This window comes from Xenopus laevis, chromosome 3S, assembly GCF_017654675.1.
Source record: "Xenopus laevis strain J_2021 chromosome 3S, Xenopus_laevis_v10.1, whole genome shotgun sequence".
Taxonomy (NCBI): domain Eukaryota; kingdom Metazoa; phylum Chordata; class Amphibia; order Anura; family Pipidae; genus Xenopus; species Xenopus laevis.
The window spans coordinates 95,026,819-95,040,587 of NC_054376.1; the positions used below are offsets into that span (position 1 = coordinate 95,026,819).

Consider the following 13,769-nt stretch of genomic DNA (forward strand, 5'->3'; position numbering starts at 1 on the left):
TGTCCTTTTTTTTAAACATATTAAGATGTAATGAGCCTAAAGGTGGCAATACATGGAGCAACATAAGCTACCAATTGAGTTGGCAGATTATTGCGGGCCCTGACTAATATCTGTTTAAATATTTGGCAGATATCTATTCTATCTTCCCAAGTAGGCAAGGACTTCAACAGAGCATTAATGTGCTCCTCATCTCTGTAGCCACCCCCCTCCCATTACAGTGCGACCAATAGTGTGGGGGAAAACAATAAGATCATCTCAATTTGGCTCAGCATGTTATAAGCCCAGCTTTAGCAATATTCTGAAAGTGGGAATCAGATGAGTGAACAGGAAGTCTTCCGTAGAGTGTTATGTTAGCAGTGAAGATAAAGAGGTAAAGGGATTTGAATTCAATTATTAATTAAAGTTGAATCCAGATTGAATTATAATGACTGTAGGAAGTCAATGAAGAGAGGCCCTAGAAGCCACAAGAAAAGCAGCAAAATGTTCTGAAATACAGGTTATATGTATTCCTTGTACTGTATATCAAGTAGAAAACATAAATTAATGTTGAACTATGAAATGTCATTATCAATAGCTATTTATGTCACATCAAAGTGCTTACCTGTCTGAATTTCCATTGTAAGAGGTATGCTGTCCCTGAACTGCTCCTTTTCTGTGCGTAATACAAATATATAAACTGTGCCAGGGATTAAATTATAAAAGAAGGCTTTCTCCTCAGTTACCTTTTGCACCTGAAATAACAAGCAAGATAGCAGCATGAATATATCTGAGCTATCCATGAACCAATGATAAACCCAACAACAGAAGACTTGAGAATTATTCTAATGAATTACAAAATGCAATTACAAAATCTTTTCTATAATACATGTTTCCTTCACCCACCACTTTCCTAATGCATGCCACAATGTTCTTGCACTTTTAATACCTTATTCAATTACCACATGTGACTACACTTACCATAGAATTATTTGAACTGCTCTTACATATAATTTCATATTGCTGGAAATTCCCCTCTGCTTTGTCCCAAACAACTTGAATAGAAGTTTCATTGACCATGCCTTCACGTAGATTAAATGGACTTGTAAGGCCTAAAATTTGAATTTACCATATAAATGTATCAGTTAAAGTATTTTTGCATGTTTTCTTTTGTATTTGTTTTTATTTATATAGCTCCAAAATACACACAATGCTTTACAAAGCATAACCACAAACAACGGTACATTTATTATAAAAGAGACCATGGGTGCTAAGGGTTTCAATACACTGTTGGAATGAAGTCCCTGTCTCGAAGACCTTACAGTGTTATTAAAAGAATTCTGCATGTACAGTATTTGAGCAGTATATTGAAAACATCAGACATCAGGATAACCTAGACACATGGAGGCTTCTTTATCAAAGGTCGAATTTTAGTGGTTTTAGAGGTTTTTGAAACCACAACTAAAACCACGAATGTTATTGAATTTATTAAAAGATCCATATATAAAAATATGAACAGAAAAAGCTCTAATTGATGTGCTACAAAATAGGAATACCTCGAAAACCTAGAAAAAAAATTTGTACAATTCTTAGAGAAAAAAAATCTGAAATCCTCTAAAAGTCCAGATTGATTAAAAGCAATCTAATAAGGTCAGTGCAGCTCTCATTGACTTCTATAAGACCTCAACAACTTTTACTTGGCAAAGTTTTGCATGAAAGGTTTTTGTGGTCTTTTAATAAATCTCACATTTTTAGAGCTTTTAAGAAAAATAGGAAAACCAGGAATTTTCCATGATTCATGGAAAAAGAATTGCAATTAGATAATTGGGTAATTGGGCCCCCTAGATAAAACCCCCATTCCCAAGAAAAGACTAGAATAAATAATTGCATTTCTTTACATGCATGTTATTCTTAATGCTTTGAAAAAATAAATGCTAGCATATTAACCTTTTCTTGTTTGTGACAATTAATCAAGTTGTGTGCAAAATTAAAATTAAATATAGCTGACTACACGAAACATAAACTAACTAACTCACATGTTTTTACTCTAGTTTCATATGGTGTGCTCTGCATGCCATCACTTTTAGTATAAATGCTGAATTCATACTCAGTCCCTGGAAAAAGGTCATTAATTTCATATTGGCCAGCAGGGTTTAATGGAAATGAAATATTTTGGTTGACTCCATTCTTGATTATAATAAATACTTCATCAAATATTCCCACATTAGGCATGTGAGCATATAAAGTCACAGCATGAGTGTGCTGTTCAAGTGGCACCACAAATATGGCAGGTTTTGGCTCTGTAAAACATAACATGAACCATACATTATTCAGTATTAAAATCCATAACATATATATTTTTTGGGTCTTAGAAATGTAATTAAATTAGGAACATTCATAATCAGTTTATAGTTAATTTACTTGTACTTCTGTATAACTTTTTTAAGCCAAGTTATAGTAGTCACCTGTCTGAAATTGGAAAATCAACATACAATATAAAGGTAGAGCGTTCAATATACCATTTGAAAGATATAGGGAATACAAACACTAACAAATAAATTTACAGTTTTTGTAGAAATTGATGAAACCTGGCAAAAATACTACATCATTTTGTTCCTGTATGCAGTGTGCAAAGTGACATTTTGGAAAAGATCACCATGTTTTACTCACAGTGTCATGACATCTACAAGGAGGAGAGGAGCCTGATGTAATTGTATTTAAATTCACACACACATGCAATTTTACGTGTATCGGGTGCAATTGTGCAATTTTCTCTTGCGTGACTTCAACTCATGCAAGCCACTATGGGTCTCATAAGTTTTATTTTTAAAAAAATACTGTGCTGCAATGGATGATACAATTGAATGTAGAGTACATGTGTAAACAGGTAACAGATAAGCAGTTTAAAATGTTTGCGTGGAAATAAAGTCAGATGGTATTATTAGCTGCCTACTTTACTTTAAATAAAAACAGAAAAGTTGCTGCCAAGGCAAGAGATTATTCTATCCACAGGGCAAAAGAATTAATAAGACTTTTGAATGAAAATAAAATATTTTCACTTTAGGCCGCTACTGTCTTTTTAAATAACAAATATACATGTCTGAAAAATAAATACTATATAAAATGAACACATACTTAATGTCTGATAGATGAAGATCATTTCACTCATATTTCCATTTTTCACTGCAGATATTCCAAGTTTATAACTTCTGCCTGGCACTAATGAACCAATTTCCATCCAATTTGTTTTGTTAACCCTATATATAGTTTCTGTAGAAAAAGGCTTCAAAGGTTTAACTGAAATGTAGAACTGACTGATTTCTTGCGGTGGTTCCCAGTGGAGAATGACATGTTCCTCTCCTACTTCTGCAGGTTCAGTCCAAACATGTTGTGGTGGACTAACGGCTATGAAAAGATGATAAAGCAGTCACATAACTACACTCAATACAAAAAATCAGTATTATGTGTTATTACAAATATTTAAAGTAGCAAGAAAGAAAGAAAAATGTTGGGGTATATTTTTTTACTATGATTAAATAAGGGATATATACCCCTGACAATTGCAGATCTCAATGAAAACATATCACATAAACAAGTCCAAATGTTCAATGTCTTTTTTATTAAAAATATACTTTACTAGTAGGATGTACCAACTAGCCTCCATATGAGGCACTATGCTTACATACAAACCAATGGCACACATGATAGGTATATAAGCCAAAGAATGGTTAGAGTTCTATTTTTTACTCCCACTTTAATACCTGCTACAAGTAGAGCTGCATTATTTCCTGTCACGTGATCATGAGGGAACAAAGAGAGGTAAAATATGTCAAAGGCTAATCTTTACTAATATGCATATAAAAATTTGGTTCAATTCTGTAATAGGTAACTTACTATAATAGAAATTATCTGTTGGTTAAGGATTAGTTCTGAAGGCATAGTTTTCCTTTTATTGGTCAAATGAGAAAAAAATAGAACTAAAGTAAGGTTTGCTTCCAATAGCTTTTAAAACATATTAGACTATTGACAGTTCTTTATATGTTTTCCCATTCATGCATTCCTTTATGTTAGAATTAAAAGTCATGTTAATTATTTACAAGCAGCCCAACTGTAAAAACCCCATGGCAGCATTTTACTGATTTATAGCTTTGCACATATGCAAATGATACTATACCTGTAACTAACGTCAGCAAACTTTCAGATAAACTTAATTTGCCACTTTTTGTTAATGTTTGTATATAAATGTTGTATTGCTGATATGATTTCAGGTTAGTTATTACTGTTGAGTTTTTGTCTTTTGATTTAATCAAACTTGCAGAGTCGTTTGATTCAACATCCCATACTGTCAATAAGTATCCACAAATCAAGGTAGATAAATGATGCGATGGCAGACCCCATTCTAAATTGATGCTTGTTGATGAAATATGAGTTGCTTGCAAATTTGTTGGATATAATGGTCCTGGTGATAAATACAAAGTATGCAAGACAAGCGGTTATAACAATTACATTTAAGGAAAAATTACAATTTTGAAAACTAACGGGGGAATGTAATAAAAGTCAGTAACGGAAAAACTATTCACAATGCGAAAAAGTTATGCCTTTACGCAAACAAATTTTGCTTTCTGTGAATTTAATATATCTTTTTTGAGAACCCGCAAACTGTTAAGCGACCACTTCTGACAGTGGAGGAAAGTTTGCAAATGTTATAGTTTGCACAAATGTGCAATGAATGTAATAAAACATCTTTCTGAAAAAGTTGTTATGTTTGCTCCAAAAGATTACGACACGTTCAAGCACTTATTAAAAGTCTGCAATTAAAATTCGCAATGCGATAACAGTTTATGGAAGAATTGGTGCAAATCTTTTTTCTCTTTGTGACTTTTATTACATTTCCCCTTAAATGTATCATTATTAGAGACAAAGAAACCTAACTTCTTCAAGACACAAGAAGACAGATATTTTTAGGCTTGAATTTTTCCATATGGGGGGAGCTCGTGCAGGTGCTAGGACCCTGTCTTGGGGGGCCCAAGGCCGAAATTTGTATGTACATACAAATACACTTTATTTGTTTCTTTGACAGCAAATATATAAAATCCTAGCAGCCTGCCCATTAATGCATGACCAGTGTATCTGTATACATCCATATGGAGTTGCTACCCTATTTATTGGCTGAGACAGGGGAAGAGTAACTGTTAGTGATCAGCAAATTGTTTTGGTAGGAATGGATTCACGGCAAAAAATGTATTTAAGACAAAATACAAAAAAGTCACCATAGGAAAAAATGCCCATTGACTTTAATGTATTTGAAAAGTTGCGTGCATAAAAAATTGTCATGTGTAAAAAAATGTGTCGCCTATTGGCCTCAGTAAATAGCTTTCTTAGATATAAATATTGCTTTTTAACACACTGCTCAAAATAAAATTGAACACTTTTTAGGTATATATATACTTATAAGTAGTGATGGGCGAATTTGTGGCGTTTCACTTTGCCGAAAAATTTGGAATTTCGCGAAATGGCGAAAAATTCGCAAAACGGCGTCGGCGTCTCTTTTTTTTATGCCGGCGCCCGTTTTTGACGCTGGCGTCCGTTTTTTCGGAAACATTTTTGCCGCGAATTCGAGCCTGGCGAATAAATTTGCCCATCACTACTTATAAGAACAATGCAAAGATATTCTGTTAAAGCAACTAACAGCAAATTAGAATTAGCATTAGTTTGTCTTACTGTATTTCGTGATTTTGTGGCTAAAACTAAAAATGCAGATTGATTGTTATGGGTTACTACTTCATTGTATTAAGAGCACCCCTCACCACTGGTGTCCCTTCAACTAGGACTACAGAACAGTAGTAAGTACTGTTATCCAACTATAACATTTTGTTAACTACACTGATAACTGCATAAAACATATGCTTTATTATATTTATGCCAAATTAAAAATATATATGAGATAATATAGCATAACTCACTTGTCTCTGCTGAAATAATTGGACTTAAATACTGTAATCCGATTTTATTCTTCTTATAAAAAATAAAATTATACATGTATCCTGGATATAGTTTCTGAACTGATATATATGTAGAATCTGAAGGCAAGTGCTTGTAGTGTACATTGATATTATCTGAATAATATTTAATGAAAATATCAAATCCTTGTTGAGACCAGCCTGAAAAATTACTCCACTGAAATATAACTTCATCTTCCATTGCAATTTCTACAGAAAACGAAAAATTGTCTGGAACTGGTGGATCTGCAAAAATCAAAATCATATTGAGTGTCAGTAAAAGCATCATTTCAAATTAATTTATATTAAGTTTTCTAAATAGAGAGGTGTTCTGTGATGTGTTGTATATGTATTGCCAAGTATATATATTAATGAACTGAAAATCTCTTTCTTTTGGGATGTACTGCATTGTAAGGTGTTCAGTAACATAATGGCACAACTTAACATTGTTAACCAATAATGTGTATTTTCTATGAAAATATTTATGTCATACAAGGCAAATTAAATCTGTTTTTTCTAGCTAAAAAAACATTTGTTTCTTTTAAGTAACCACGTTGTTTGCTAGGAGTATGTTTATATATAAAATTCTTTGCTAAATGAGACGTTAAATTTCTTTTTTTTTTCTTTTAAGCAATTCGCTGATTCAACCCTCAGCCATGGCTTGTTGAAAAAATGTGATCACCGTTCTGCCCTAATTACTTTATCATTTATAGGGTTAAATGTAAATGCTTACAAACATGCTCATACTCTTACCATTTATAAATATACCCCATATAAATATATATAGCATATTAATATGATATTATTTGGTAATATAATATTTGGTGATTAATGCAATTATAGAATAACCCAATAACAATGTAGCGCCAGTGATTGCAGGCTGCTCCTTAAAGGAGAAGGAATATCATTTTACATTTGGGGTAAAAACTTAGGCACCCCCAGGTGACTACTTTCACTTACCTGACACCCCGGGTCGGTGCTCCTATCAGCAGAAAACTCCACCGGCCCGAGTTTCTTCTAGCGAGCACCACGGAGCCGTCCTCTTCCTGCTTCTTCGGGTTTTAAATCTCCCAGGACAGACGCATGCACAGTAGAGCAAAGTAGCAGGCTTTTCCATTAAAGTTCTGCTTTTTGCTCTACTGCACATGCGCAGCCGCAAGAAGACCTGAAGAAGCAGTAAGAGGATCGCTCCATGGTGCTTGCTAGAAGAATCTCAGGCCAGTGCGGTTTTCTGCTGATAGGAGCACCACCCGGGGTGTCAGGAAAGTAAAAGTAGTCACTTGGGGGTGCCTAACTTTTGGCACCCCAAGCAGAAAATGGTATTCCTTCTCCTTTAAAGAGATTTGAGGGGTCAGTTACATACCCCTGGGAATACAAGATGAAGTGCATACCTCTTAGTGCTCACTTACAGAGCACTTGCACACCTGGGATTGATGGTCTCTGTGGCAGATAAAAAATATTGGTGCAGAGAGCAGCATCTCTCTGCTTTGTCTGTTTTTTGTATATGTGCAATTAAATACTTAATTTGTCATCTATATATAAAATAATACTTACACTCATATTCACAAAGATATGGCAAGTCCAGCTGACAGAAAAAGGAAGTGTAAAAATAATTTGGTCCGGTTGCATTTTGCTGTAATGTATAGCAGTCTGTCTCATTTTCAGGTAAAGTTGACATCAATGAAACACCATCTAGGTTATAAGGCGAGTCATCTGTCCACAACAGTTCCCCTTCAACCTATAACAAAAACAAAATTACTTTTTTAAGGGAAAAAATAGAGCCAGCAATCCTCTTTGCTGACTATTAAGTCAAAGTGAAACAACTTGACTACATCATCAGGCATTTCTCATGGTCAGCAGCCATACATACAGTATATACAGAAATCAGACATAGCATCTTTTTATGCAAAACTCTCCCCTCCACTCATTTCCCATGTCCTGCGGGGCACCAGAGCTGCCAACCAACAACTCACATGGAGGAAAGTCGAGACAGCCAGGCAATGCAACACCCTTTTCTCCACTCTGGAAGATGCCAAGGCATCTCAGCCTCTCCAATACCTCCTCATCTGGCTGTAACTTCCAGCCTGCTCCCACCTCCAAACACTGTTTGGTACGGTACACCTCCATACTATTTATTTTCCTTCCAGTTCGGCTCGATTTCCACTTCCACTGTCTTATCTTTCCTCTTCTATCCAGGGCCAGCCTGCCTGTATTACTTTTATTGCCAGTTCCTGCCTTGTCTGTCCTTCCTATGCCTTTAAATGAACAGTACCACCAAAGAAACGTATATGTTTTAAAGTAATTAAAATTTAGGGGCTAGTTTATCAAAAATGTAGTTGTTTTTTTTTCTTAATTCAAGAAAAACCTGAGGAAAAAAATGCAGATGAAAAAATATGTGTGTGTATGTGCAAAATCATTGAATAGTCGGGATTTATTTTCTGAAAAACTGCAAGTCACAAAAGTCACCAGAAAAACTCAGCAAGTTAATGGGAGAAGTCCCGAAGATATATTTATCTGAACTGGGTTTTGTGCAATAATCCAAAAATGTTGTGGGTTTCGTGCAACAATCCGAAGATTTCAGGCAAAAAAATTTTTTGAGTTTTTTTCCGCACAGGAGTTTTGGGAAAATGTATTTATAAATAAGGGGAAATAACCTGTGCAGATTTGGTTGGAGTTGATTTCAGAAAATAATGAGATGTTTTCTGATTTTCATAAATAACCTAAATTTTAATTACTTTAAAAGACTAGAGTCTGAGGTCTATTTTACCAACAATATCTTCTGTAACAGCTTCTCTTCAAACTTCTCTTTGGTACTTTGTGCTAAATATTTTGGATTCTTTGTGAAAGATTCGGCTGAATACTGAACCCAATCTGATGGGTTCAGTATCTGGAGATGGAAAGAAAAAAGTGGGAAAAAGTGTAACTTCCTTGTTTTGTGTCATAAAGTCATGTGATTTCCCTTCCTGTCTCTAATTTGCAAATGCAAATTAGGATTCAGGTTTGGTTCTGCCAGGCACAAGGATTTGGCCGAATCTGACTCCTGCTGAAAAAGGCTGAATCCTGGATTTGTTGCATCCCTACTTTTGACATTATCAGTTCTGCTTCTGCATAAAAGATATTCTTTTTTAAAATGTACATTCCTCCAAGGGAAATACTCCTTTAGCCCAGACATCTAATGATATACTACAAAACAAATCCATTGCCAACATATTAGTTAATGATCACACAACATTAAAATATGTTATGAATCTATGAATAGTTTAAGTGATAGGCACTACCTTAATGTGTTAATATCATGGAGTAAAATGGTCAATATCTTCAATATAGGTTTAACTGTAATGTAACCTATCCTAACTGAGAAATTAATCTTTTTGATTTATTAAGAAAATATATTTCACAACCATGTTAATAATTTCAAATATCGTAAAGACTGAAAAATGGGTGTGTTTATGTATTTTGCTCTTTGATTCAAATAAGTGTCTTAATCTTTGATTCTACAATGCCTGGATGATTATATTATAAAATCAGCATGGCTGCAGTCCACAAATTGTAACCGTGTTCAACAATTTGCTAACAATATAACATATGCAACTTGCTAAGAACTTATTCTGCAAATTTAACAACTGATTCCTTGCCAAGATTATACTTTCCACATAATCACAGAAATATAACATTTTGTTACGTCTAGTAAATAATAATATTTTTATTATAAGAGACAAATCTAACTGCAAATCTACAGATACATTTTTCAAATTCTCAGTTTTCAGTGGAGTTTTGCATATTTTATTTTCTTTATCTAGCTCCCTGAATATTTTTTTATTTCTCTCTGAGTGGTTGTAAATGAAGTAGCAGACATTTTAATTTCTTCTTTCTGGAATTTCACCATTCCTTCCTCTGATAAAATCTATGCTTCCTTGCTTGCTAAGCTCTATTAAACATTAAAAATGTTGGGCTCTCTGTTCCTGGAGTGCCAGGCACTGCAGGTTGAATTAAAATTCCCATTCACAAATATTGACAGATACAAAATATAAGTACTAAATTTAACCTATTACCCATGTATTGCCGAAAGCAAACAATCATATCTTTGATTTGATTTTTTTAACTTGCTGCAGACTGTTCAAACCTAATTAGTCATGGGTTGCTACTGGCAACTGCAATTTATCACAATCTTGGCATTTAATACTTAGGGAGTTATTTACTAAACTCCGAATACCCCAAAAATCCCTGAAATCAGAAAAATTTGTGATTTTTTGTGTTATAATAGGCTTTTATAAAAATCACTAATTTTTCAGAATTTATTAAACCCCGAGGGCTAAAAAAAGCCAGAATATAAAAACATGGCATCTCAAACCTGTCGAGGTTGCATAAAAGTCAATGGGAACAGTCCCATTGTTTTTTGGTTGTGTCGGGGGTTTTGGGCAATTTCACAATGTTTTCGGAGCTTTCGGGTGAAAAAATTTTGAAAATCGTAGCTTTTCCTGCAAAGGTAATTTTTGGGAAAATGTAATAATAAATAAGCATTAAAAACCCGAGCGGCTTAGATCGGAGTTTGTAGCAGATGATATTTCCATAAATTCGGACCTTGATAAATAACCCCCTAACTGTACCTGTTTGAAATCAAACATCTTATTCGTTGCAATGGATTACTACAAACGTTGTGTCTTTTTACTATATATACAGCATTAGGTTTAAGTCACGGTTGTCCGCATTACAAACGTCTCAAGCAATCTGGATAATAGATTTCATACCTGTATTAAAAAAAAATGTAATCAAAAAAATATTGATTCACGTAAATGTAATTCCTACATACCTTTCTATCAGAGAGTCCACTCCAAAGTAAGATTACCTCATTTATGTGATAAAGGTAAGATGATAAAAATAAATGTTCCTCCATATTTTGTACTTTTACCAGATGTGCTCCAGTGTGCAAGGATTGGCAGTGCTGCTTAGCACTTTCCCAGGCCTGGCTCTCCAAAATAATTTTATAGCAACTGAGCTTGAATGCAGTCCAACCATCTGAACAGAACCCTGTTGAAAATACAAACCTTAAGACTATTACATAATTGTTTTGTTTGTCCGGACGGTCAAGATACAGAGGACAAAATACAGAATACATTTGATGCAATATACGTAGGGTATTTTTATTAAAATACCTGTACACAGAACAACATAAAGAAATGTTATTTGGGTGTACTTAACATGTCTTCTTTTCATAATTGCATAATTCATAATTGCATTCATACATGAGTAGCAGTTGCCATACTGGCATATAGATATATGATCCCTTATCTAGTCACCTGTAATTCAGAATGCTCTGAAATCAGACTATTGCAATCACTTATGGTGCAAACAGACAATTATTGCTTTAGTCATATTTATTATTATTATTATTATTATTATTATTCCCTTGTAAATATAAAACAATGCCATGCTAAATCAGCATGAACCCATGCCAAGGGCAAGCAATGTTTTTTTTTTAATAATATTATGTTTTAAGCATTCTGCATAATAGATTCCATGATAGTCAGTTTATTTTCCCATTGACTAGGAGGTTATGTAACAAAAGGCACTATGTTTGCACAGGAGCAGTAACTCATAGCAACCAATCATCAAGTAGTATTCATTCGTCACCTGTTTCAAAGCAAACATCTTATTGGTTTTTGTTGGTTACTGCTACTGGGCAAATTCAGTGCCTTTTATTAAATATAGGGCTTAGAGTACTCTGAAATGATGTAATCCTATGGAGATTTTAAGGATGGTGTAAAGCAGAAAGGTGGATTCTACTAATATCTTTCATTGCAAACATGCAGAGAGATAAGTAATGTTCTATGCACATAAATATGCATTACCTCAGGTTTTCTGTCTAATAAATAGGATGCACTTGCTTCTCAGATCTGCTGTATATTTCCAAATAAATCTGCTGAAAGTGCTCTTTAGAAAACTTTCCTAATTTATTTTATAGATATAAAAGTATTTTAAGCTCAATCTGTCATGGGGAGGAGACAGTAGTGCTGACTTCTCCCACAGATGGAAAAGAGTTGAAATCTTTAAATACACCTGACCTTATGGCCAGCCTTTGGGACCTGTGCGGCTGCATGGGGTGCCATAAAGGAGAGGTTGCCAGACTTGCAATTATCTGCCTAAATAAATGCTTGAAGCAAAAATACATTTTAATATCAATGCTAAGATAAATCTCAAGCAAATATAGTTTAGTCAGCTTTCAAGCAAGTAGAACATAAAAGTATAGTACTTAGTACACTGCTTTGCAAATTGTCATTGAGCATCCAATTGTCCATTGGGAAGCAGCCAAATCCCATTAACTTTTTCCGGATTTGAAGTCTATTGATACTTAAAGAAGTTTAACTCTTAGGGGGTTATTTACTAAAACTCAAAATGTTCTCATTATTTTATTAAAACAAATTCGACCAAACTCCTATCCACAATTTTGCCTTATTTATCAATAAAATAACTCGAAAATAAATTTGGTCCGGGAAAAGATTTGATAAAATCTTGAAAAAAATTTAAATTGTACAAATTTTTCAGATTTGATGCGCGAAAACTCAGAATTTTTCAGAAAACCACAAATTATTTAGATTAATGTACAAAACCCTGCACAGATCATGATATCTTTCAATTGTAAACAGGACATCTGCCATTGACTTCTACATGACCTCAGCAGATTTGAGTATTTTCAGATTTGGACTTTTAGAAGCCCCAAGGTATGATAAATCTTGAAATATTTGTGTTTTCCCCATTTAAAACCCTGACCAGAAAAATGTGGGTTTTGTAAATAACCCCCTTAAAGTCCTGTTGCTGTAAAGCTGTGGACTTAACTGAATACAACATTTTTGCATTCACATATAATGCAATTGTTTATATTTCTCACAGTTAAATAGGCAAGTAAAAGTTGTTCAGTTTTCAGCTAAATCGTTTGTGAAGAATACTTACTAAATATCATAAGGCTAGTTCTGCCAGCACATTAATGAAAATACAGGAGAAAGTGCATATTTAGGAACATGTTAAACTTCACTTCTCACATTTGCGCCATATTTTGAATACATTTTTTGCTATTTTTTAATAAAGATATCATACCTGTTTCAGCAGAAATATTAATGTTTTGCAAAACATTTATAGATCCCAAACATGGTTTCTTAAAAAACAAAATAAATGTATATACGGTCCCGGGTTTCAGATTTTCCCATTCATAAGATTTGTCTTCTACTGACATTTCACGAGTGGTGCTGTTTAATATAATACTAACTGAAATGTCACTATTAAGATTACTCCAGTTGAACACCACTGATGTGCTTGTCATCTTTAACTTGATATCGGAAACACTGATTACATCTGTACAGAAAAATAAATGTGTAGTTATAGTATTTTAAAAGAATCATCCCTTAAAGCATACTGATATTTGATTACAAAAGAAAATGTCTTAATCGCATGCCTCTGGCATTCTAATGATCTCACCTACAACCAATACCCCAAGACTGTCACACACCATTAATGACTGGTTTTAAAGTAGGGATAAAACGGCAATTGAGTAGACATGGTGTTGTTAATATATTTGGAGTTCGAAAAATGTGTCTAATGAGGAAAAGAACACAGAACATCATGAACATGGAGTAGACATTTTTCATACCAGGATCTAGCCACTGCCCTGAAGAGTTAAGATTTTTAATAAGAGGTGTTGCATTAAGAATGCAACCTCAATGTTGTTTGTTCTAGGATCCAGCATTCTAAAACTTTTGCTAGCATGCTGGAGTATGGAGAACTTTTAACAACACTTGGGTG

The 13,769-nt window shown here is 33.9% G+C and overlaps 1 protein-coding gene across 1 annotated transcript in view; it reads right to left on the reverse strand.

Moving 5' to 3' along the window:
- The window catches only part of LOC108712382 (phosphatidylinositol phosphatase PTPRQ-like), a 197,893-nt gene that overhangs the window by 142,115 nt on the left and 42,009 nt on the right, over positions 1–13,769 (reverse strand). Inside the window, exons 13-20 of the mRNA XM_041587767.1 lie at positions 13,153–13,322; positions 8,743–8,862; positions 7,530–7,713; positions 6,150–6,221; positions 3,292–3,381; positions 2,013–2,276; positions 958–1,088; positions 602–731 (exon numbers count right to left, since the gene is read on the reverse strand). Coding sequence (XP_041443701.1) covers positions 602–731; positions 958–1,088; positions 2,013–2,276; positions 3,292–3,381; positions 6,150–6,221; positions 7,530–7,713; positions 8,743–8,862; positions 13,153–13,322 — 1,161 coding nt within the window. The remainder of the gene's footprint in view (positions 1–601; positions 732–957; positions 1,089–2,012; positions 2,277–3,291; positions 3,382–6,149; positions 6,222–7,529; positions 7,714–8,742; positions 8,863–13,152; positions 13,323–13,769) is intronic.